We start from the raw sequence: 27,456 nt of genomic DNA, 5'->3' as shown, positions 1-27,456 counted from the left end.
GAGCGTTACGGCCTCAGGGAAATGTCTCCACTATTCGACACTCTTTGAAAACCTCAGATGGTGTTTATTCCATAAGGGAACACCTCAGTGGCCTGGAAAACAAACCAGTGTGCCTTGTTTTCCCCATCTGTGAGCGGACAGTATTGTTCATGTATTTTCTCAAAGCATTTGGAGGATAAATACTCTGTGTATTTAGCTGTGCCATTATTTGGCAATGCATTTGGAAAGCCACCCATTTGTATCCATCCTGTGATGATCAAGTTCTTAATAGAAGTGTAAAAGATTTAGTTTTCAATCCAGCAATGTTTGTATTTCTAAATAATTATAACATATTCAATGCCCAGGATGACTTCTTGTCCCTCGACAAAGGGAAAAGCGATCAGATCCTTTCCCCAGTGGATGACAGTTGCAGTCGCTAGGTGTGGGAGTTCTTGCTCCCATAGTGCATTTTGAGCTCCTTGTCAAACTCACAGCCCCTGTCCCAGTGTGGGACCTCCAAGTAAAAGGTCCTTGGCAAGGGATCTCCAGGAGGGAGTCCCACTGGATGTACATTATCCTGGAGCTCAGGGGCTTCTCTTCTTCTTTGTGACTGTGAGGACAAGGAGGAGATTACTGAAATTAGAGCTCAATTTCCAACACTGAAGCAAGGTTTTGGGGTAGGGCTGTAAGCATTGTGACCGCGCTGATTGCCTGGGTAAGGGCCAGATCCCATTTTGTCAAGACCACCTCATCTCTCTGGGGCTGGGCTTGTGAGACAGAACCTCAGGTGATGCTGAGTGATAATAAAATAAACATCTTTATTTTTAATAGATGGACAAAACAGACCCAAAACCAGACAGTATTTTCCTGAAATGCATGGACGCTATTGAATACAATACAAATGAAGTTAAAACATATATATCTATATTATGCTTCCTAGTTGCTTCGTTAAGTATAATCTTAATATAACATTTCTGACACAGACAAAAATATACTATTTGGTTTTTTTTAAAGTACATCCACAAATACTGCCCTGATTAATAGCAGACTTACAATTATTTACTAACTGCACATGGAACTTGACCAATACACTTGAAGGGCAGAAGGAAAAAATGAATAACAGTTTTTTTCTATAATACTTCTATTTGAAATCCTAAAATATTGTACTATATGAAAATAAAAGACTAAATCTAACTTTATTTGATCCACTTAATGTTTACATTCAGTTCAGGTTCACAAAAATATGGTTTGTTTATAATACATATACCATCCCATTTGGACAAGTAGAGATGAAATAATTTTTTGACATGTCAGCTATGTTATCAACCTTGATTTTATGAATACATCTCATGCAAAGGAGGTAAAAAATCCCTGTCAAATAAATGTTATTCACAAATGTTAAGACTATGAAAGTAAAATGTATGATTCTGTCATGAATATTTTATCTTAAAATTGTAGGCTCAGAAACAATAACCTCAGTGTCTGAAAATGAGCTGTTTGCTTCACTGATTATAAATCCAATTTACTGCACAGTACTGCTGTCCACAAATTGCAAAAGGGGAGAACAACTGATCATTCCTCTGAAAATAAAATCTGCTTAAAGAATCATGTCCTGTTGGGTTTTTTTTGCTTGTGGAAGTAACAGAGTTTTTGTTTGTTTTCTTTGTTTAGTTTTTGTTTTGTTTTGTTTTTCCACAGCTATCAATCAGAGATATGGACTTTTGTTATATGAACAATTCTGTACAAATTTAATAGTAGGAGAGATGAGCTAAGGCAATAAAACCTGTAAACAAACTTCGCATGGGACGGTTTGGTTTGGTTTTTGTAGTCCATTAAGTAGTAATACTGCATAAAATCACATCAATTAAAAAAAAAATCTGTAAGATGGAATGTGTAAAACAGTCTGATAATGTTGAAAGCATCTGGTTTGAAATTTTTGGACTAACATTTTTTTACATACCTTTTTTTGAGCATTTAAAAACCATTTACATTTTTATGGCAACAATGGAATACAAAAGAAATATATTTTTATTTTTCAATCAAAATTGCTTAAATTATTCCGGCTCGATCTCCTTCCCTTTCCTTTTACCCTCACAGCTGAGCATTTTGAAATAAGTAATATAGAAATGTTGCTGTATTCAAAGCATCTGGTCACTATGCAGCATCTCATAGTGAAATTCTAGCAATGCCTGGACAAAACTGAGGTAAGAGAAAAGTTTTTAGGAAGGCCTACAGGTGACTGTAAAATGGGATCCTCTAACTTAATTTGGAACAGCAGCATAAGGCATTGGCTATATAAGCAGGTAAACCGTAAAGGTAAAACTTAATATTTTCCCATAAGAAGAGATTCAGACTAGTGGATTTGGGCTGAAAATGGAGAATAATCCAGCAGTGGCTGTTCTTCCCCTCTTTCTTCTATAAAGTCTATTTCCTCATCTCGCTTCTGTTGTTTATGGGGGAATTAATACTGCTGGGCTCGTGTTTGATTTGTGATACTCTAAGTTTTGCTGGTAGCCAATTCACTCACCTTGAAGGAATTTTTCATTTCTTTGCTATACTGGCTCTTCCGAGTTTTTAGTGCAGATCTTGGTTTTGATTCTCTCCACCCAGAGCACACTCCGTATTGGTAACTACAGTAGTACTGCAGGTCACAATGCATATTCAGAACTGAGTTGCAGTGTTATTTTTAAATGCAGTGTAAGGAGAAAAAAAAAATAATCAACATCTCTGAAATTAATTTCTCTACATATTAAATATATATATATGCTGTTTTATATATATATATTAAATATATATATATATGCTCCACAAAAGGAGCAAAACATATCTAAGGATTCAACCTTGTGAAAGCTTATGTCAGCATTGAATGCACAAGTTGATGGCTTCTTCCTTTAGCAGCAAAACCTATTCTTACATCTCCTATCCTCCAGTAAAACTCCTCGTGCTCTGAGTGTTAAAAAAAGAAATTTCACTGGTGACCAGCAACAGGAGGATATCTGGATTTCAGCTGAACATTTTTGCGTCATACACAGATTTTAAAAAGAATTATTGGAGCATAACACTTAATTGTAGAGAAATGTAGCTACTAGAGCTCGCACTGAGAAAGGCACATACCAATGGGGACAGACACAATCATCTTGGCCGTGGGCAAGTGGGAATGACATTGCGTGTTCTGCCAGCCTGGGCAAAGTCAGCAGAGGCCTCATCTCCCCGCTTTGCTGCTTCTGGCCAGCATTGCCATTTGTGAGCCAAGTCTTGTCCGCACCTGCTGCTGCTCTGCAGGCTCCCTGTGACGGCCGGGAGCACAGGGGTCCATGAAGGAGTCCAGTGCTTAGTGGAAGACACCACTGTGTCTCTCACTATGTCTGTGGGTTCAGCATTCCTTTCAGCTCCTCTCCAAGCTGCTTTCAGAGGCAAACACTTGTAGATGTGGAAAACTGTCCAGCAAGCCTGTTTTTTTTGAAAAGTTTTAGAGGAAATGTTATTATCTGTGGAAAATCTGGATTTTTCAGAGTAATTCCAGCATGACCAAGCCAAAAGACTTTTTGGCATCTTTAAAAATAACTTTTTTTTAGTAAGTGAAAATTGGGAATTTTCTGCAAGGAAAACTTTCTCATCTCTATTTTCAAGCCTTCTTGATTCTCTTTACTTTTCAATATTTATTTCATTGGTGAAGTTGCTTGGTGTCAGACTGCTTTGCTTGTATTCATTTTGATGATAAGTCAAGATAAGGCTTCTTCTCCCAAGACTGAAAAGTTCTATTTAGTTTGAGTTTTTCTATAAGAGCCATTTTTCACAAGCTGAATTTCAACTCCAGGTATTGCTCTAAGAATTTTGGTGACAGTCACTAATCACAGAAAAATAAAGAGAACACCTATATTAACATGTTTTGCTTATGGTTGTCTTACATCAGGTATAACATAATTTTAAACTGGTAATTTAATTTTAACTTTCAAAAATTAATACATCATGTTTGCCACTCCTATAAGGAATTTATTACTGTTTGTGCATTTTGCTGTCTCATACAAATAATAAAATACTAGATTGTATTATTTAAATTTAAATTATAAATTTCTTTATGAGGAAAAACATTACCAGACAAAAACTCCAGGGAAGTTATTTATCCGTCTTTGCTCAAGCAACTATCTCTTTAGTAATAAATCACTTATAGCTGTGGCAGTATATTTTCACTTAATGCCAATAAAATGCTGAGTGATAATATTTCAGACTTGCTGTATTATAATCTCTTCATATGATATCCTAGCTGAGAACTGTTGTACATTTTCTTCTATCTATATTTCAAATTTTAAATACTTTTTTTAATTGTACAGTATATAGCTCTGGATGGAAGGAATGGGATTGAGTGTATACTTCAGTAAACACTCCGTGATCTAATCCAACATATTAGATAATAGCAGAATAGAGTTCCTCCCATGGGATGCTCCTGCTCCTAGACACAACTTAAAGAATGTGCAGTGGCATTTTGTTCCCAATTCTTGCCTTTATTCTGATAAAATGCTTCTTACTATTCTTTGTTGAATATCCTGCTTCTCGTTGTTTTGCCTGTGGCTATAAGATTTTTTAATTATCTTCAGTGTTGGACAGTTCTGGACTTGAATCGACGTAGTTGAAGGCTTCCTTGTTTGTGAAAGTGGAGCTCAAAGTTAGACTGTGTCGTGGATTCACAGGTGCAAGTTCATTTAATACAATATTGTCACTTTTTACAAGAGTCGCTTTGTCCATGTGTTCTCTACTGTATCTGGCAACAACAGCATCAAGAAAGTCCAGCTTTGGTGGCAAAGTCCCACTTTCAAACAGATATTTGGCTAAATAGGAGACTATGACATTAGTGAAGAAGGAGGTGAGCATAGCCAGTGTTTTAAATGGGAATCGCTGGATATAGAGGTTGTTATCATCTTGATACCAGCCAGGGTAGAAGATCAAGGGCTGAAGGTAGAGGTACGGTTCTCCTCCGGTTATTCTGAGGACAAGGCCAAAGAGGTATCCTGCAATGGCACCGTAGGTGTTGGTTCCTTTAATAAATAACACACACAGGAGCTGCGGGAATATGATGATATAAACGAGGTCAGAGCTGAGGTACCAGAGGCCGTACACTGATGAAGCCAGCAGTGCCATTGCTGTTGCTGATGCTCCAAACAGAAGAACAGTGATTCTCATGACCCATACAATTTCCCTGTCTGAAGCCTGCAAAAAAGGGCAGTGTTAGATGGTTTTTTTCATGTCTATGCATGTATGGCTACACTTATATACAGTCAGTATAAAATACTGAATTGTAAAAGAAAGCTTTGCATGATTAATTCAATAATAATTACAAACTAATATCTCTATTTCAATCTCAAGCTCAGAGAAAAAACCCTAAGGGTTATGGTTGCCATTCCCAAAGCCATTACCCTTTGAACATAGCAAAAAGCTTGATGATGAGTCAAAGAGAAAAAACAGCAGTGTAAGAAATAACTTTTTAGAGAATCACAATATGGCTCAACTAGAAAAAACCTGTCAGCATCAGAATTTCTTCTTCTCTGTTTCTTAAGAAAAAACTCCAACTCATTAGACCATTCTATTGATAAATGATTTCCTAATAAATAAAAGATTAGAAAAATGTCTCATTTTGTGAAGAATTTAAGTAGAACTTCCACTTGCAACAACAGTAATTAGCTGTTTGGATAAATTGCAGTTCCATGAGAACTCTTGACAGCTGCCCTCCCCAAGCCAGCTTTTTCACTTCTGTCATCAGTCACAACCATAATTATTTTTATGATTTTCAGGTTATTCAACATACTGTTAGTAATTAATTTTTTTTTCTAGTTATAGGCAAGAACATGAAAGAGGCATTTCATTATGAAATTATAGTCCATGTATCACCTAGTTAATTTTCTCTAAAAGTAAAAACAAAAGCATTGTCTCACATTTTGCCGAAAGGAAAGCTGGTAAATGTTCCGAGCAAACATAGAACTTGCTGATAAAATTGAGGAGTCAGCTGAGGACATCACAGCAGCAGATACGGCGCCGAGGCCAAAGAATGAGATATAGACCGGGCAAAGGTACTGCAGCACGATGGGTAAAATCATGTCTGCTTCTTTTTTGCTCTTGGGGTCAGGGATGCCGTATTCAGTCTGGTTCCAAGCTGCAACATGGACACCAGTATCGCATCAGTAACATTAGCAGCCACCGCACTTCTTGACTTCATGTGTCGCAAGCTATTCATATTACCACATTTTCATGCACATTCAATGATCAGTGTGATACTAGGGCCAGATCGATGGCATTTCAGAGGGGCAGCGTCATGCTAGTTTCTGTTAGGCAGATTCAATTCTGCTCAGCATTTTTCCTTGTCCCTAAAATAACATTTAAATTTCTCATAAATGTCGTTTTATTCAATAAAAGAAGTGTGTGGTCCATTTTTGTGATGCATTCAACTACTCATTTGGATTACAGACAGGGCTCAAAACAATGTAAATATTTCCAACAGAATAGTTTTAACAATTTACACTGTCACTGTGATGGGGATCACTCTCACTATGATAAACTTTGGCAAGTATATATTGGTCAAGGTAAGAAATTTCTGATAAATCAAAGAATCATTTAGGTTGGATAACACCTTTAAGATCATTGAGTTGAACCATTAGCCCAGCACTGCCAAGCCTACCAATAAACCACATCCCCAAGAGCCACATCTACACATATTTTAAATAGCTCCAAGGTAGTGAATCCACCACTTCCCTGGGCAGCCTGTTGCAGTGCTTGACAAACCTTTTGTTGAACACGTTTTTCCTAATATCCATTCTAAACCTCCCCTGCTGCAACTTGAGGCAATTTCCTCCCATCCTGTTGCTAATTACATGGGAGATGCACCTTGCTACAACCTTCTTTCAGGTAGTTGTAAAGAGCAAAATGTCTTCCCTCAGTCTCTTTTTCTCCAGGCTGAAAAACCACAGCTCCATCAGCCATTCCCCATTATTACTGTTACAACCAAATAAAAGCACCAGAATCTAATGCAAACATTGAATAGAAGTATTGTGTCTGTAGATATCTAGTATGTACAAAATTATTTAATTTCATCCACTGTGGTAGGAACAATTTCCTTTGGGAGAAATATTATATAATATTGTTTTTCTCTGTAGTCTTCTGTTGAAGGAATCATGAGTTGAAAAATGATCCCACCTGGCTATCTAACCTATATGTCATCTATATCTAACACAAGATCTATTTTCATACACTTATTGCACTATTCATTTTACATTTATTGTACTAATGATTTTCTAATCATTTACCTGTAGATGCTCCAATTGCACCAATCAGTACTGCAGGAATAGCCATCACAAGACAGCCAAAAGCAGCCAGGAATGACAGAACTTGAGCATATGTGGCAGAAGATGAGGAAAGAACTCTCTGGAAATACGCTTGCCATGGAATTCCTCCTAATGTCTGCAAACACAACAGCATGCTGTGTTGGCGGGTAGCTGAATCATTTTACTATCACCATATAGAGAACATGCACAATGATCACCTGAATGCTGAAAGCCATATTGCTACTTTTTAATTTTTTTATTGACTATCAGCCAGCCAGTATTAACTGCAACTTTCATTCTCACAAGCAACGTCAAACCTGTGTAAGTCCACTTATATCCCATTCTTTTAGACAAGTATATTTTTAATATAATTAGCTTTAACACTGCACTTCCACAGTCTCTGTAACGCCCAAGTCTTTTGACTTGATAAAACTTAATGAAAAGCACTATTTTCATATTTCATATCTGAAATTTGCCCTCTAATACTCCTTCTCCACTAAAATATAGATTAGACTCTGATATCTTCCTTTGTGAATGCATGTAGTCATTTACAGAAGGCGAGACATTCTGTATACATTGAACTCCAGCATCTGAAAAATTATTCTCCTGCTACCTTAAGCAAATAAAATACCAATAGAAATGGAAGACAAAGCCAAAAAAAGAGAACATTTTCATTTTATGGTGGAAACCCTTATCTTTATTTGGTTATATAACTGAAGATCCTGATGGGACTGAAAAATATTTCTGCAAAATATGACACAAAACAGTATTACCAAAGGTTGGAAACTCGAGCACTACCAATTCTGTCTTGAGAGCAGGATTTGAATAGTTTCCACTAAGTAACCAAGTGTGTGTCTCTAAACACCATGGAAAGAAGACCAAGCAAATTTCATAACCCGGTTCTATACACTAAATGAGGCAGGAGTCATTTGGACCAGAAAGTGTGTATACAGGTGTTTCATATAGCTTCATGCACACAGAGAGACTAAATCAGTGTTTCACAGACAAGTCCAGTTTTTGACTTGCTGTTTATGACTGTTTTACTTTGCTGCCTCAATAATAATGTTCCTTTATCAAAGCTTTCCAAGAATGTGTAAATTTCTTGAGCTATAATGAAACAGACAAGATGAAAAGAAAATGTGTCATAATTTGGCAATATCAGAACTTTCCTTTGGTCAATAGCAGAAATGAAATCTTCTGGCATACAGGAGAGAATACAGCCACTTGAGTTAATGTCATACTTTAGACCTCTCAGAGAATGCTGAATAAAACAACGTGTTTTAATAGACCAATTATAAAAAAAAGTGAAGATTTTTGGCTGAGATGATTTTAAAAAATAGCCAGAAAATGTAATCCCAAAGTATGACATGATGATAAAACCAATTTGCATAGGGACACACTGAGAATGGAAAATGTTAGCATGTGTTTCTAGATCCTCTAATGGAAAGTACTTAATAACCACTGATCCCATGTGTAATATATAGGTATTAAATAATGAAAGACCTTGGTTTATTCTGGCATGTGTGCATGCATGAATTTATCCATCCTGCCATCCATCTCTGCACAGCTTTTTCTTCACCTATACCTAAGGCATATTTAATCATTTGTATAATGTATTTATTGCCTTCTGCAATATATGAATTCCTCTGCCAACAATGACATTAGTTAAGCATTAGCTGCACACTATTATTTAGTTTTAACACGTCAGCTCTTTCAGCCTGGTAATATTTAAATTGCTTTCCTGGCAATGCTGGCTGATATGTCATTGAAATCATTCAAATGTGCAGAAATATTAAGCAGGAGTCAAGAGGGTAAAAGTTTTCAGTTTGATGGAAACTCTTAACTAGACTCTATTATTTTCAGCTGTCACAGTAGCATGGTGTAAGTGCTTAAATGCTTCACTCCTTCATACAAATCACCACTTACCAGTAAAAAGAAATTGTCCAACCATGTGTAAATGTCAAGTGAGTTGATAGATCCAAGCCAAGGTGCTTGGTACACCTGGTGCACAGCCGTGAGCCCGATGTCTGTTACTGCAGGATGGGACATGGCAAAGGGGACACTGATCCACTGTAACCAATGAGAAACAATGTGTTCAGGTCTAAAGAAGATATTCTCAATCTGTGAAATTTTAATATTAGCACTCATCTAGTTTTCTTATTCTTGCTTGCTACAGATTGAATATCAAATTATCAAGATGACTTGAAAAAAGTCAGATTATGTGAAGGTGGAACATCTCTGAAATCCAGAGGGCTTGGTAGTGAATAGCTCACATGTGTCCTGGGGAGTGTGAGCAGAGAATTAATCAATGGAAACTGCAAAACAAGCAGCAAGGACGCCTTTATACAACTTTGTTGTATTTTACCTAACCTCCTCATATATTTTTTACACTCTTTCCTGGACCACACAGTAGAGAAATATTTGCATACAAATTTTTATGTAACAGCATCAGGACTTGGCAGAATACAGGCTTAAGACATCACATCTTGGGAAGGCTTGGGAATTTGTTTTTCATTCAATACTAAATTAAGTATTGGCAGACTGTGAGAAGACAGCATTGCTGTTGGTGCAGCTTCATCTCTCTTCCTCTAAAACGAATATTAGCCCAGTTACAGCACTTTTCTGCCTCGCAGATGTCTTCTAGGGCTCTATTGACTATTTTCAATCTCTTTGGTTCTTATCTAAATCAAAAAGTCTTCCCAGTGATGGTTTCTGCCAGTAGGTCCAATTCCTTCATTGACTGACTCTATGTGTATTTACTTGCAAAGTCATTTTGCAATTGTTTAAGTCACTGACTTTCTGCGGAGGAGAAACTCAGCAGCTTCAGCTGAGGTGAAAACCCAGCTTTGCACTATATGGATTAGATCATCACAAGCACAACATCCTTAAGGATCTTGTGATATCCAAAACCACACAGACTGCTGCTACCTCCGCTGAGGCGTAGTGACCTGGTTCAGGAACGACACGGCAGCCACACCCAGGCTGCTCGGTCCATCAGCTCACAGACACCAGTGTGGTGGACGGCTAATGGCGTTTATTAACTGGTTACATGGAGTTATAAAACCTCTGTTTGCTACATCACATCCGTCTGCTTACGTTACATGTTAGGTATTGCTTACCTTATCAAGGACACTAACCAACTAAGAGTTGAGGGAGGGGTTCTGTCTGCCCGTACAGCGCGATATCTTCCGACCGCCTGTCCCTAATCTCCCACAGACTGCCACAATCACAACTGATCACAGTTAAGTGTATAGAGGCAACAGGAGAAGAGAGGGGAAAAGTCAAACATCTTTCTCTATTTTGTTGCACAATTATATACACTAATGTTTGAAGAAAATTTTGTAGCACTGCCTGTTTTTCAGGCTGTTTATCCCAAGCAATAAAATTCTGTTCTCTGTTAAACTTTGCCAGTTTAAGCAGTTGGGCAGAAAGACTCCCTTCTCAATCTCTGTCTGAACTTTTTTGTAAAAGAGCACCAAAATTTTTCAAACATCTTCAAGATATTTTGAGGGAAAAATAAACATATCGTCAAAATTAATGAATATGAATACTGTCCTTCCTGAGAAATTCAGGGGGAACAATGATGTCAAACGGATTTTTTTATTCCTGTTTCTGAATCTCCAATGTCAAACATACAAGTGATGAGCTTCTGAACAGATGTAGGTTGGCCATACTCTGCTGAGATTTTCAGTAGGGTAGATGTCTGAAAGTCCATCTGGAGTCTGCTTCCCACTGCCCAGGATTTAATAGGTACTGTATTGCAAATACTTTATGAGCTTTTGTAAACCATCCCAGTTCCTCACAGTAACATAGCTCTTTACGGTCTCAAGGACTAGCTTTTCATTAGTAAATAAAACAAATCAAGGCACTTTCTTTGGCCCTGCAGTTTACTAGGATGTCATCATTTGCATCTATATATTTAGACTCCTTTTCCTGCCAAAAATGACAGCCCTGAACTATTCCTGGGAATTATTTGGGAAAACATAGAGTTTAGAATGGGGAATTGATAATACAGATGAGTTGAAGAGATAGTTAATGGTAGGGATACAGGCTCAGGGAAGTCTCACCAGGCAAGATAAATATGAAGAGATGATAATTGCAGGTGTGGGTACAGGAAGGTCAGGAAGGAAGGAGAGACGCTACATGAGGCCGTAAAGAGAAAAACAAGGGTGCACATGGAGTGTCTGGGGTAGAGGTTATGGAAGCCTAAGGAAAAAGCTGTGGCTGAAAGGAAGAACAGGGGTGATTACAACAAGACTTTTGTGTTGGATAAGACCAGGAGAGAAACCACACATTAGAGGCAGGAGCAGCAAAGCTCTGTGACAGTGGGAGTAAAAATTGCTCCAGAGCTTGGAGGAGAAGCTGGGATAACTGAACCTGTGCTATCCTCTGCTGTGACATCTACTGTGAGAGTGTCTCATCTCATCTAAACCTGCCTCTCTAGAGCATGACCATTTAGATACTGTGTCTTCACTCTTGAGTTCATGATTATGCATTCTTCAGCATTATATTATTGCTGTTTATTTCAAATGGGAAATTACATAAAGAGCCCAACCTGAATTAAACAAAATGCTATCTATACTAGCTAAACACTAACTATAGATCTAATAATTTGGAAGACTTCTGTACAACCTTCATTTGTTTCCCATCCCCCCATCAGGTTTATCCTGATTTTAATATTATTCCCATAGGAACTGGCTCTCTAGTGGTTCGTGAGTTGATCATACTGGAAGACGATTTCTGTACTTTGATTTTTCTCCAGTTTTGAGAACTTTGGTAATGCATGCCATCTGTAGAAACTTAATGTTTCCCAAATATTAACATTTATATTTATAAAGAGTATTTTCCATACTGTTCAGATGAAGAGCAAGGAAATGAGGGAAGAAGGTCTAGAATAACTTTTCATTTAAGGTGGGCAGTTGGAACTTGGATTTGCTTTTTCAGGATATTTAGCACCATTTCCATTAAATCTCTTAAGGGCCATAGTCCTCACAGTAAGATGCCACAGAGTAAGAGTACACAGAGAGCTGGTTACTGACCACCTGTGTAAACACTGGCTGAAGCAGGGCTGAAGCAATTTCCCTAGAGCTGCACAAGAATTCCATTGAAAGCAAAGAATGCCAGGCCCCCAAGGTGCCCTTCGGTTCCTTCATCTTGAGCCACTCCATTTATTTTAGCATAGAGCAGTTCTCTGCACACCTGTGACTGTCTATTACTGCCACTGGCAAAGAAAGCCAGCAGCTTCTTTGATTGCAGCCTTGTGATCTGGACCCAGTCACACTGATGTTTTTCAATATGGGGCTTAAAGAACAGCAGTAAATAAAAGACTACCCACTAGCATATCATTGATAGCTGATGAGGGATATTCACACTATCACACTAAAACAGCCAAGACATCTGGTGAGATCTTTTATATTATGGTCTCCAAGGGTGGTGGAGGGAAATGGGAAAAAAACCAAGAAAGTTAACTAAGTTAACAGGAGGTTAACTAAGCTGTGTAGCTGACAACCACAGAAAAGAGAAGCAGAAGAGTGTCAACTCTGCAGGTCCAGTGACAGCATTTCTGGACTACTTTGCCAACAGCTTCCTATGTCTGATGCCTCCTTCCAGTGCCTGAGTCACAGTCCTATAGACAGACAGGGAAGGAGTCTGCACCAGTCCTATTCTGAGTTAGATGTATACTCAAGAGGAAAATTGCAGGAGTGGTTGGACTGCCAGACTGGCTGGAAGAAAGCCAAAGAATCAGACCTCTTGGACAGCACTATTTCCAAAGTACGGGCTGTACACTGATGCAAACGCAGACTTTTTTAAAGTCAGCACTCTGTGTGTCTGACCGGTTAACAATGCTGTGCCTGGTACACCCTAGGAAACACTTGGCACTTCTAGCTGTTCAGGGCAAAATCCTTGGCAAAATAAAGCAAAAAAAGCCAAACTTACCAGTCCCAGGAAGATGCAGAAGAGCTGAACTACGTCGGTATAGGCCACAGAATAAAGCCCACCCACAAGTGTGTACATAGTGGCAATCAGGGCAGAAACAATGACTGAAATATTGACATTAATGTCAATGATAACACTTATAGTCGCACCTAGGGGGAAAATCAAAGCACTGTGTGTTAGTGTGTATATCACAGCATGTCTGATGAGAAGGCCCACCTTTGTTAAGTTGCATACACTGGTTCTTGTCTGACACTTAGTAACAGCATTAATAATCCCACCCTCTATATTCTGCACACTCTTTCTGCACCTTTGAATGGAATGTGAAAAGAGATGCTCCTGTTGGTCTAAGTTTAGCATCTGTCATTTTGCAAGTTCTTAGGAAACAGGAGAGAAGAATCCCAACAGCACTTCCTCATATTGCTCAAGGTCTGTAAGGACTATACTCTCTTGTTCTGTCTGGGAAAACCAGCTATGCACATCCCTGATTGCCACAGTCTTCAGAAGCATACTGAGAATGTTCCTGCAGTGCTACCAACAAGCAGCCACAGCACTTGCAGGCTGCATCCTCCCGAGGTTCCACGAAACTCTGTCTGTCCAGTGTATTTTGAAGTTTCCTAACTTGGTTCTCTTCCAGCAAGTCTTCCTTGTATTGGACTTTCCCAGGTCCTGGGATTCCTAAAAACTGGTCTTACCAGCAAAGAATTAAAGAGAAAAGGCACTGAATACCTCAGCCTTTTCCACATCTTTTGTCACCAGGTGCCCCATCCCATTCAACAGCAGTCTACATTTTCCCTTTTGTTAGGATGAACATGAGCATGGAGGAGGTGATCCCTGAATATCAACCAGTTCTTCTTGACTCCAGGACAGTCTCCCATGGGATTCTTCCAAGCAGAATGTTGGACAGGCCCAGCTCTTCTGAAGTCTATGGTTGCAGTTGTGATATTTGCCTTGTTCCCCTCTCCCAGGACCGTGAATTCCACCATCTCATGAATATTGCAGCCAAATCTGCCTGTGACCTTTATACCTCTGAATTGTTCTTCCTTGTGTCTAAGTAATAGGTTAAACAGAGCACCTCCCTACATCAGCTCCTTGATCATTTGTGTCAGGAAGTTGTTGCCAGTGCACTCAAGAAACCTCCTGAATAGCTTGTGTTGTCCTACACTGCCCCTCCAGCACCTATCAGGATGGTTATACATTTCCCTTAGATGTATTAGCTATTTCAAGTGATTGCAATGTTTTAAGACCATGTTTAAAAAATTAATCTCCGTCTAATTAGGATGATTTAAATGAAACATCTTGCAACAACTTTTAGTGCTTGCAGTTATTGTAGATGGATATTCTGGAGCACATATGTGGAAGAGTTTTGGCCTTAGAATACAACATGATGTGTGATATGTAAGAGCTTCTGGGAGTTGAGAGATATGGCTTTTGCTGCACAATGAGCCTTCAAAGTTCATGTGCTTAAGAATTACAATCTCAAACCTCTTCCACAGCTTTAAGGAAAGTGTTTTGCATCTACAACCCTGCCAAGCAAGGAGACGTGGTGAAGAGCAAGTAGTCAAGGGTACTGAGATTAAATATTAATCAGTGAGGATAGGTGTGAAAAAGGGACTAGATTATTCACAGAATAGTTAACATCAAAATCTTCAGTTATCTTTGTAATCATTGACAATCTTTAATTGATGGCTGTTATATAAATCTAGAAAGGTATTCACACCTCTTGTGTTGAAATAGAAGAGAATGGCTTGTCCTTAATCAAAAATATTCCAAATACTCTGAATGTTCTTCGAGTTATTCAACTTCTATCACCTCAGCATGCATTTTTTCTTAGTCTTTTAAGGATTTTGTGATGAAATTGTGGTAAACAAGCTCCCCATTGCTTTGCAGTTCATCAGAGCGCAGTTGGAGAGTACCTTCAAAAGTTAATTTTTGTTTAAAATAGCTTATGCTAGAAGGCATTACCACATGCATGTGCATTATTAGTATGATTAGTTGGTAAAAGTCAATTACTGGTGCTTCAACTCAAGGGCTTTCTCTGTTCTTAAAGGGGTTGCTAAATTCAGGCCTGAAATATAATTAAAAACCCTGGAAGCTGATTTGTTTTTCAGGACTGGATGAGTAGTTGAGTGATTTTCTATTGAGTCATAGCTTTACTAATTCTCCAAATCTTTTCTTGGATCCAAAGTATTTTCTTAATTTTGTCAAGAAGAAAGCCATTTAGAATTAAAGAATTATTCAATTTATTGATCAGCACCTGGCTTACTTCTATTATTTGTGTTATGGAATGTTCTGTATATGTAGATCTCCTGTATGCAAAGGATTCTTTTGTTTAGTTGCATTGGAAATGCTTTTACATATCATTAAGGGAAATTTTGACTGGCTTCTCTCATCCCAGAGATGTAAAAGAAAAGCTGGGTCAGATTTGACACAAAAGGGGAACTTGCAATCACTTATATCATTCTCGCTATTAACAGAAATTTGTTCCTAAATCCTTTCATACTCTTTGAAAAGAGGCAACTTAAAGATACATGAAAATAAATAGATACTTTGCATGTCTTTCCCTTAACAAAATAATAAAGGGGTAACATTACTGGATTTATTTGCTAGTTAGCACGGGTCCTAGAAATGTCACAGTCTAAATAATTTGGCTAAAATAGTTACCATTTGGAGCCAGAATTTTAATGCATTTCTGATATTCTTAATAATTTCTACCTGTAATAAATCAATATTTATACAGCTTATTCCTTACCTAAGGCAGAGAAGATGGCAGCAGCCCAAAACATTTCTCCCATTAAAGCTGGAATAAACAGTAGTCCTCCCATCCTTTTTCCATAAAGCTGCTGAAAAGGGTCCAGCATTGTCACATAGCCTTTGGATCGCATGGGTTTTGCAAAAAAAAAGGCCACCTACAAACAAAAAGCAGTGTAAGACACCAGCTGCAGTCTAGAAATGCATTACCATTAAGGGATAAAACATGCATCGTCAGTTAAGGATACGAAAATTTCACCAGTACCATTTGTTTGGGTGTAAGTAAAAAGTATACCTAAATTTCCTCTGGAAACTCTTACATATGTGTACAGAATTACTTAAACACACACACTCCATTAGTATCTACAGTCCAGTAATTTTAAAAAAGACTTTTTAAAAATTTTTTCTGGCTTAGTTTATGTAATCTCCCATCATTGATGTTGTCAGAGTTTTGTCTAATTTTGGATTAGTCTAAGGGAATGGCTTTTCCACTTAATCCTGTTGATTCTTTGACCAGAATCCCGCATGAAGTTTCACATAGTGCTCTAAAAATAAAACAGTCAGAGATTCCTGAATCCAAAATAGAATTTCACATGTGGTTTAGTACACACACAGCAAATCTGATTCTTTCAGGACAATTCAGATTCATAATGTACGTTTGAAATAAAACTTCACTACACCTGCAGGACAGGTCAGAAGTCTTCTGAGTTCTGCCCGTGTCAGATTCCATGAATATTTGTCATATAGCTATTTCACCTATGTATGTTCACCTATGTATGTTTCCTGGCTGGTATATGGGCTGGATATGGCTGGTGTATGGGCTGGATACGTACAAAAATGTGCAAAGGCCTCCTCACCTCAAATTCTTTCTGTCTTGGGGAAAAGAAAGGACCTATCTCAGGAAAGCTGAAAGAGCCCTGGTATGGAAACCTGTGTAGTTGAGATCTGCATATGACTATAACCAAGTAGATTTCTACCACAGTAAAACTGCTGTATAAGGTATAATAATGAACTGAAAACCCTGTCAGTTCCCAACAAGATATACTGTATGGCATTTGGCAACCCTTAATTAGGTTCCTCATGACAAGATATGTCATTTATTCATCATATTGTGCAGAAGTTTTTCCAAATTTCTATTGCCTTTTATAATTCATATATGTTCATTTCATCCAGTTCCCTGAACAGAAGGTACTGGGTCATCCCAATTTACAGTGCTTATGTGAATGCTGTTTAGCCAGGTAGATGCAGAAGACCTTCAGGGTTTTTGTGTTTTTTGGTGATTCTTGGTTGGTAATGGATCCTTTTCCTATTCTACTTGTTATGCCATCATTGCAAAAGACAATTAAAGAAGAAGAAGAAAACATAATCTATTAGGATGTTCAAACATCAGTCAAAGGGAATAGGAGGTATTCTAACCTTTAAAACTAAATTGCTTGAAAAAATAAGGAAAATAAAATCATATAGAGAACAAACAGGGAGATTGCATCAATCTTAAATGCTTCCTGCCTGAAGCATTAATATTTCCCCCAGCCTTGTATTTATAAATTTGATGATTTATTTTTTTTTGAAGAAGGATAAAGAATTCCTCCCCTCAAACTTTCATGTACAGATCATGTCTAGAGAATTTCTTTCCTCTTTGTGCTCCACAGAGAGATACATAGTAACACACACGGACTTGTTTCCTCCGCAGTGGCCATTATAATTTTCAGGAAAACAAGTCTGTGTGTCTATAAACAGCTGAAAACAAGCAGAGAGGGTAACTCTTCTGGACTATTGTTACTTTGTGTCAATTCTGCAGAGGCTGAGAGGCGGGAAGACGGTTGTGACTCCAATCCTAACAGTCAGTTAATGACATCGATGGATGGCGACCCTCATGAGCTCATAATGACACCAGCTAATCTCCAGGCAGACTTCTACAGTCACTGTTTTCCTCACAGCAGATAGAGCTGTTCTCAGGGACAGCAACCACTGCCAGAGCTGGCAGTGCACGTGCCAGAGAGGAACATCTCCAGCGGGCAAACTTTCTGCCTGGGAAGTGAGGATAACAAAGAAAGGCCATTGGAAAGCATTTTCAAGGGGAAAAAAGAAAGAGGAAGGAAAACAAGTTGTATAGGAAGAAATAAAATGTGAAAGAGGATCTGGATAAGCAACCAAAGGAAACAAAGGGACAGATTAGGTAGGAAGACCCTGAGAATATACTCAAAATAGACTGAGAGGTCAAGTAATATTAGCAAGGTGAGTATATCAGTCACGTCAAGGAAATATGAAAAACACAGGACCTTTTTTTCTGTAACAACATGTTTTTTAAACAGTTGCATAATTATTGCAGCATTAAAACTTAAAATGCTGTCAGTATTTTACACTCTGATCCTGCATGTATCTGGATTCTGCATTTGCATTCTGACATATGATTTAGAGTTTTGTATTACATTTAAGAGATTGTATGTTCCAGTTTGAAGAAAATAGTTTCCAGTCTAAGGAAATATGTGATACATAATTCCTACACAAAATTAGAAAAGTTGCCTAGATTCTTGGTGGAGATCTATAAAGTATAAGCACTTTCCTAACCCAAAAGGATATCTGTCTAATTCCAAGATTTATAGGTGCACTTATACCTGGTCACCTGTGTCGTGTTCCAGATCATAAAAGCAACTAAAGAAAGCTCGAATATATAAAACTTGTTCTTGATAATTTAAACACAACTCCCCACCCTCTATCCTCTCCACCTCCCCCCTCTCCCCCCCCCCCCCCCCCCCCCCCCAAGAATGTGGTTTTAACAATCAAATAGGTCTTGACAAGAAGTTTAGGAGATTTGAGATATCAAACTATTTATAGAGATTTTCTGTTTTGTTTTATTGTTCAGTAGCCAGATCTACCAGAAGAAGGGATCCAGTTTACCTCAGCAACCTTTTATCAGACTCTGTTTTTTTTTAATTTCAAAGAATGGACCAGACATCAGAACTCTTTAAAATGAAGGACTATTAATTTTAGTCTTTCCTTACCTAAAATCAGGCTAAGGGAATATCCAATAGGGGCCTGAGCCCAAGCTAGACCATAGTCTGGGACATACACAGCTTCTGCTGTCCCATTGATGTAACCTCCTCCAACCCATGTGGCTGAAAAGGAAGAGATAGAAAAGTCTTTAATGTCCACAAACAAAGAAAGAAAAGCTCACACATCATATAATAAAATTGTCATTCTTTATGATATGATTATTTTTTATTATATGAACAATAAAAATGCCAGGCATGACATTCTTTTATTAAAAGCAGCCCTAATTTGAATTTACAGCCTAAGCATATGAAAAAACCAAGTCAAATGGCAACCATTAAAGTGTCTAAGTCTCTGTACAGTCAGTGAAGATGTGAGGGCTGAGTCCCCCATTACTTATATATTATTTTGTTTGTGTTAGTACAAATGAAGCAGTGGTATAAGGGGGAGTCTGAAGAAGAACATTTAAATTAGGCAGAAGTTTAATGAACACATTATTTACTGTGACCTTCATAGAAAAAAACCAAATTTTAAACCCTGTTAAATTTTAAATTGTTGCTACATGGAGCATATTAATAAACTCTGAGTTCTCAAAATATTTCTCTATAGAGTTGTGGTCCTGTTTTGTTGCTATTTAAGTTCTAAACTTTGATTCTTTTATTTTATGCTTCCTTGAGCCATATTACATAAAGGATATGTGTTATCTCCAATATTTCTGATTTTATCTCGCTCTCCAAAAAGCAGTATTTTTAATATACCAACCTCTGACACTTAATGAGTTGATTCTCTGCCTTTATGGGAAGTTTCTGCATTTGAGAATTTGGGATCAGTGGTACATATGAGAGAAAAACTCCAACATAGAAATGTATTGTGATTACATCTGCAAAAATACTTCATAACAAATTAAGTAATAAGGTTTATTTCTTCCTGTTTGCAGATTTCTTGCAAAAAATTTTTTTATTAACTCTGCTGTATAATGAGTATAATGAGTTTTGTAAATCTAACTTTGCAGTTTGAACAAGGGCAGACAGACCATGGCAAGTCCTAGATTTTTGTAATGATGTTTTGGTTTGTGTCAGAAGCCTTTACTTTTTCATTTGAGAATAGCTAGGGTTTCTGTGTAAAAAGTCACAATAGTTTGAAATGTATTTTCCCTAAACATTCCTCAGAATTTTCACATCATCCACCATTGTACAAACAAACTTGATTTTGTGTTTAAGACAAACAATTGGAGAGAAAAATGAATTAAGAAAATGTAATAAAATTCCTTAAGAAATTTTATTAAGAGCTAAATAACCACTCTTCCGCTTGGCTGTGATATCTCTCAAATAGTACTAGAGGGTATTTTGCTGAATTGCACTATGGCTTTAGAATCAAAGGTCTCCAGCAACCACAGAATTACAGTTGTCCCCCTTTCAGCAATTTGAAACACAGGAATGGACCATTCTGTTGCTGGAAATGGTATAATGGACTTTTATGAGAGGTGTGCGTGCAGAGAAAGATTGAAACAAAAGAAGTGACCCAAGGAGACCTGTTATGAGTAGACTTTTGTTATCAAGAGCTATTGTGTACTACAGAGATGAGGGGTGAGTGATGCCCATATGGGACCACTTGCAGAAGAAGGGTTAAGGCTGATCCTTAATGAGAAGACCAAGGCGACATAATCTACATAAAAAGTTGTCAAACATATGGGATTTTGTGACTCCTGACAGTGTGAGTTAAGATAGAGGAAAGACTGATAATTTGCCTACCAGAGTTCTAGAATTATAGAATTGTTTGGGTTGAAAGGGACCTTAAAAATCTATTTCTAACCCCTCAGTGATGTGCAGGGATGCCACTCATTAGACCAGGTTGCTCAAAGCCCTGTCAAACCTGTCCTTAAACATTTCCAGGGATGAGGCATCCACAACTTCTCTGGGCAACCTGTTCCAGTGCATCACCATCTTAACAGTAAAGAATTCCTAATATATAATCTAAATCTACCCTTCACTTCCTTACCTCTACCACTCATCCTATCACTACATGCCCTGATCCCCATCTTTTCTATAAGCCCCCTTTACGTACTGTAAGGTCTGCAGAGGTCTTTCTCCTTTCCAGGCTAAACAACCCCAACCCTCTCAGCCTGTCCCAGAGACCAGTGTTGGGCCTAGTCCTGTTTAATATCTTTACTGATTATCTGGATGAGGGGATTAAGTCTACCATTAGCAAATCTGCAGATAACATGAAGCTGGGTCAGAGTGTTGACCTGCAGGAGTGTAAGATATGGACAGGCTGGACAGGTACGCTGAGGCCAACTGCATGAGGTTCAACAAGACCAAGTGCTGAGTCTTAGACTTTGGTCACAACAGCTCAGTGCTACCAGCTGGGGACAGAGTGTCTGGAAAACGGTCCGGCACAAAAGGACCCAGGGGTGATAGTCAAGAGCAGCTGAACATGAGCCAACGTGTGCCCAGGTGGCCAAGAAGGCCAGTGGCATCCTGGCCTACAGGACAGTAACAGTGCAGCCAGCAGGACCAGGAAAGACATCATCCCCTTGTACTCGACACCTCTAGTACTGTGTCCAGTTCTGCGCCCCTCACTTTAAAAAGGACATTGAGTGCTGAAGTGTGTCCAGCAAAGGGTGGAAAAGCTCGTGAAAGGTCTAGAAAACATGTCTGATAAGGAACAACTGAGGCAGCTGGGTATGTTTAGTCTTGAGAAAGGTAGGACCTTATTGCTCTTTTTAGAACTGCCTGATAAGAGGATGTAGTGATGTGGGCCAGTCTCTTTTACCATGCCAGCAGTGAAATGACAAGTGAAATGATCTTAAGCTGGGACAAGTGTGATTCAGATTAGATGTTAAAGAGAAAAAATTTTGACTGTTAGGGTGGTCAGGCATTGGAATAGTTTTCCCGGGGTGGTGGTGGAGCTACTGTTCCTGGAAGTGTTTAAGAGGTGTCTGGATCTGGCACTGGGTGATGTGGTTTAGGGGTTACAGTGCTAGTGTCGGGTTGACATTTGGACTCGATGATCTTAAAGGTCTCTTCCAATCCTGATGATTTTACAGTTCAGTGATTCTAAGTTTTTCTCAACAGAGCTGCTCTTAATCCACCCATCACCCACCCTGTATCTATATTTGGGTTTGCCCTGATCCAGGTGGAGGATCTTACACTTGGCCTCTTACACTGGGCCAGCTACATCTCCATGGGATCCCTTTCCTCTAGAGTATCAACCACAGCACTCACCTTGGTGTCATCTGCAACCTCGCTGAGAGTGCCCTCAATCCCATTGTCCACCTCCCCTTGAAAGCCACTGAATAGTCCCAGTATGGACCCCTGAGGGACGCCACTCTGTACAGAAAAATCCGTGACTACCTGGGATGTGTGTTGCCTATTGTGTCTCAAGCAGCATAGTCTTATGGAATAAGCACCCGTGTACAATATCAAAAAGTAAATACTTAGAAAGAGAAGCATATTTGTCTCTTTCCCTAGAAAATGCATAAGCATGAATTCTACATTAATTATATACTTGGTTACAGGTGGGAATAATATCCCATAGTCAAGGACAGATGTCCAATGTTGTGCAGCTGTGGTGAAGGGGGCTTCCAGTTCCAGCATTGACTTGCCAACAGTTCCTACAGAAGTTCTCCAAGGGCCACTTGGATGCCATGCCTAGCTCCCTTATTTTCTTCTGGAAGAGATCAAGTCAATTCCCTGCTGTGTGATGTTATAGGGGTCATTACCCTCCATTGTTTGCCCTGCAGACAGATATTGCTGTGTAAGGTGGCACGAAGGTTATAGCACTTATTTTTAACTTTATTTCTTGATTTCTGGATTGGGGTTTGAAAAATTGCTGCTAATCCATTTTCCTGTGCACACCACTTTTCTGGAACACCTGTCAAGGACTACTGAACTCTAGGAAGGTGTTACATGCCTTTTTCTGAGGGGGTGAATGGATAGTCAACACGTACACTGACACAGGTAAATACATTAGAAATGAAATAAAAGGATAAAATAGGATGGGATTTGAACCTTAGATATTAATTTTCTGGTCCTCATTTGCTAAGCCACAACTTAAAGATAGTTTAATCCATTTATTTTTGGTGAAATTCTTTTTGTTTCTACCTAAATCAGCCAAAAATAATATTATATCTAATAATCTATGGAAGCATTCATGTGGTAATCCATTTTAATCTTCTCTTTGCCTGCCATCTGAAGAACAAAATATGCAGCAAATACCAACATCCATTTAAAACATGCACCGTAAGAAATGATCATAGAAATAGCAAGGGCAAGGAGTGCAATTTTTCTTCTAGTTCCTGTGAGACACACAGAAGTTGATCTTGGTATATATTGATATATACTAGGAAACCAAATTTTTTTGACATTTCCTCAGGAACAATTCCTTGTCTGACCACTCAAATAATTTAATAAACTCCTGAAGTTCTGTAAAATGAAAATTCTGATCCAAGGATTTGAATAAAGTAGGGTTGTGTAATATTTCTTTTTCATTTGGAAGTGTATGCAGCTCTATTGAACTAAAATGCAAAAATTACATCAATAGATTATTAGACCTTTCGGGTCATGTTTGTGAGCATTTAGTTATGTAATCTCAACTATTTCCTTTGAGGTTTAAACTCAATCACAAAAATCAAATTAGATTCAATTTTGTTGCAGATATCACTTCTTAAAAAAATTCATTCACAAAAATAAGGACTACTAGTATTTAATGCAAAATTTTATGTATAATTATTTAAAAATTATACACAGATTAAATGTGTCTATTATGGTACAATGTTATTTCCTTTTAATATGAGCTGCTGTGATCCATCCACAATTCAAACTTTTCACTCTTCCTATTTTCTTACTTGCAGACACACTCAATCTTCAACAGGCATTGTGTTCAGTAGTTCAGTACCTGGTTGATACAGTTTTTTCTTCTTTAGGACTGCAGCATATATCCAAAAATATGCACAGTTGTTATTCATAGGTAGTGTTTTAAGATTTTTCAATGTTGTTTAGAAAATCAGCTATAATTACTCTGGAATCTTGACTTCGATGCTTATGTTCTGAATTTTATTTTAAATTTATAGGCTAAGTGCTGTCATCCTCTCCACTAAATAACCCTAGAGACTTCTACCACTTTCATAGCCAATACCCGTGGAACGCTGTAGAGTTTGTCTCAGGAAAAAAGAGAGAATAAGGCCTTATCTCACAACCCAAAGTGCTTCATGTACATACAAAAAACATCCTTTCTGGAGATCTTTGAAACAATTCTTTTTTTCATTTGTGGGGCAGGCTTTGCTTTCTAATTTATATTTAGACAATTAAACCTGAAAAATATAAAGACTATGTTGGAATAGTCATGTATTGCGAATAGTCGTGGCTGTGAGGGGAAAATCAGCGTCGACCATTTTTTGAAAAGCAAGTATGCCCTTGAATAATGTGTCCATTTTGTAAAAAGTATCAACCTGTAAAAATTATTGTGGATTTTCATCAGCTTACTTTCATAATTGTTTTGTTTTGACTTTAGAAACCGAGCACCCCAAACACCCTCACTGAGACAAAAATCAGACTAGCCCCTCGCTCAGCAGATTTGTGCCCAGGTCTTGCTTTATGCGCCAGACGTGGTTTGCTACAACTGAAACTGCAGGTAGTTGCCCACATCAAGCTTTAACTGCCAGATTTAAGGGAGGCATAGAGGAAAAAGAGTGTCACCCCTGACAGTATAAAGTTCCTGAGAGTTTCAGCTACCTGAAGGCTTTGGGATCAGTCTGATATTCTACTGCAAAGTGCAAAGATGAGATGCTGTGCCATCTCTAGAATTCGCACAATACAGGATGAACATGTGTGGGTGTGAATTGTGGTGGCTACAGAACATGCCTGAGATATTAGGAAATCCCAGTTCAGATCTCATCTGTGCTTCAGCTGTTACACAAAATTTTCCTGCAAAATAGGATTAAGGAGACCAGAATTTGTATCTTCTATATGCAAAGCTGTTAGTCGTAGCCACTTCTGTGGGAACTGCCTTTTTTATCTCGACTCTCCTGATTTGATGTTTATCGTTTCGTGGCAACCAACATTTCTACAAAATATTCTGGTTTCAGTGCTCTTGAAATATTTCATTCAGCAGAAAGTTATCTAACCTGCTCTTGCTATGAGCAGACTCTTATCATGTCTTATGCACTAGAAGCTAAAGGATTTGTGACACAGTAAATTACAGCACAGTGCAAAAAGTAGAACATCTGACTGTATTCAAACTTTATTGACTTTTGCAAACATTTTTTATTCAATATCTAAATATTCAGTCCTTGAATGAGCAAAATGCCCCTGCAAAAGAATGTGAATTTATCTCAAATAAAGAATGCAGAGTTTTGGCCCTCGTTTTACCTAGCTCTTCTTTATTAGATAATTGTGAAAGCAGAGCTGGGCAAAATGGCAAAACAGCAAAACATAAATGTAGTCAGATAAATTCAATTTACCAAAAGAAAGAGCATTGCCTGAACAGGATTTAGATTAAATTAAGGGGGAAAAAAAAAAAGAAGCATGCCTAAAAATTAATTTGCCTTTATATAATGGTGGACTAATTCACTCATCCTATACTCTATTTTTGTTCCTATATCATAATCTAAGTTTTGAGATTTTGGATGGTATTGTGACTATCTTATTTACCCTGGTAAGACAGCTGGTTTGACTGGCTCTGAGAGCCAGAGAACACTGTTTACAAAATCAGTGAAGAGCTCTTCCTTCCTTCCTCACCCAGCCTTTTCTTACTGATACTACTATTGAGAGTAATGCATTATTTTGTCCAGCTGCTGAAGAAGAAGCTTAAAGAAGCCACAAAATAAGTTTGCTGAAATTTGTACAATTACAAGTTTGGAGTTATGCCAATTTTCTTTTAGAAAGTTAATTTATGTTGTACACTCTCCCTTTCCCACCATTCTTTTCCCCTATAAACTTTGTTTTACTCAGATTAAACAAACCCAAGAATAATGCACAAATATGGATGGTTTAAAAAACAATAACCGTTATTTTAAAACTTTCTAATTAATCTATATTAATTCCATACTTTTGTCCCAAACATATCTGATCTACAGATGAATATGGAATGAAAATATATGAAAACTAATGAAAATATATTCTTCCTCTAAGATTTACAATTATTTGTTGTTCTTATGAGGATGCTACCTTTGGCTGTTCATTAAACAATTGGATAAAAATCAAGTATATTTTACCCACTTTGCATTACTCAACACGCTGATTGCAATTCATTCAGATGGAAAACTGACAAGTTATACGCTGGCTAGGAAACAAAAAGGTGGTTTTTTACATACCTGTCATTGTAAATCCACCAACTAGCAAACCAATGTCTCTTCCACCGACTATAATAGCTTCGCTGCGATCTCCTTCACTGCTGGTGTTCTTGGTTTTCCAAGCAGCCCATATCCCTACTGCCAGGATTGCCAGGTAGAAGACAATTATGGCCACGAGTCCCTCCACATGGAAAGCCATGTTGAAGTAACAGCTGTTTCTTTTATCGCTATTTCATTAAGACCTCTGGAGAGAATGCAATAATAGGTCTGCTTTTAACATGCCTGCCTTTTAGAATCAGTGTACAAAACCACTCAGACAGTTATTAAAGAAAGTATTCCAGTGAATTTATGAAATGAGAATTTCAGATGTAATTGAGATTAATGTCACATGCCAATTAAAACGCCTGTGGAGCAACAACCAGTGGTTATAGTCTCTGAACACAAAGGGAAATGAATGACGTGGCTGAAAGCTACACTATCCTTAGAAGTCAGTTATTGAGCACTGAATTATTTTGGTATCAGCAAGTCCTCAATGTCTGGGAACTCTTCAGTCACAGACTAGTTTGGTACAAGAGATAGAAGATCTTGGCCATGTGGACTATTACAAAAATCTCTGTTTTGAAGATAAAACTGCTTTAAGTCACACTAGAGCTACGTATAAGTAATAGCTACAACAGCAAACCACATCTTTTAAGTGTTTGCATTGGAATGCTGAGTCTTGTCCCCCTTGTAACATCTCCCGTATTTTAAATTCTGCGATTTCTTTTTTGCAACGTTTAATTGTCCGGCATGAAACGCACGAATCTGTTCTCTCACAATATGGGAAGCACACGGAAGGCTTAAAAGCTGTCGGAAGGCAGAAATGTTGAAGTATACGCACTACAGCGGGGCAGACAGCGAGCGACAGCGAACTCCCGAGCGAGGCAGAACAGCGGCAGCCCCGTACCCAGCCTCTCCCGGAGCCCCCTCCCGGTCCTGGCCCCGCCGCTCCGCGTTCGCTCTCGCACGGCCGCGCCGGCAGGACCCGTCCGCGCTCCCGACGGCTCCGCCGGAGGGGCCAGCCGGCCGAGCCAGCCCTACCTCCCGGGGGCTCCGCGCTCCGCCGAGGCGCCCTGCGCCGCGCCCCCGCCCCGCGCCGTCGGGCAGCGAGAGGAGCCCGCGCCCGCCGCCCACCTGCGCTCCGCCGCCGCGCCGCCCCGC

The 27,456-nt window shown here is 38.6% G+C and overlaps 1 protein-coding gene across 2 annotated transcripts; it reads right to left on the bottom strand.

Annotated features, from left to right (window-relative positions):
• Positions 1-777: 777 nt before the first annotated feature.
• SLC5A7 (solute carrier family 5 member 7) lies at positions 778-27,456 on the bottom strand. 2 transcript variants are annotated; one of them, XM_040055631.2, is made up of 9 exons: positions 27,430-27,456; positions 26,278-26,500; positions 18,954-19,090; positions 15,976-16,132; positions 13,227-13,375; positions 9,216-9,359; positions 7,272-7,425; positions 5,907-6,124; positions 778-5,184 (listed from the first exon to the last, which is right to left on the bottom strand). In XM_040055631.2, exons 2-9 carry the CDS (start codon positions 26,453-26,455, stop codon positions 4,561-4,563), a joined length of 1,761 nt encoding a protein of 586 aa, XP_039911565.1. In that variant the 5' UTR covers positions 26,456-26,500; positions 27,430-27,456; the 3' UTR covers positions 778-4,560. The 2 variants fall into 2 exon arrangements, with proteins under 2 accessions (XP_039911565.1, XP_039911564.1); XM_040055630.2 differs by having other exon boundaries at positions 18,977-19,090.

This window comes from Hirundo rustica, chromosome 2, assembly GCF_015227805.2.
Source record: "Hirundo rustica isolate bHirRus1 chromosome 2, bHirRus1.pri.v3, whole genome shotgun sequence".
Lineage (NCBI taxonomy): Eukaryota > Metazoa > Chordata > Aves > Passeriformes > Hirundinidae > Hirundo > Hirundo rustica.
This window is presented reverse-complemented; position numbering and strand designations above follow the sequence as displayed.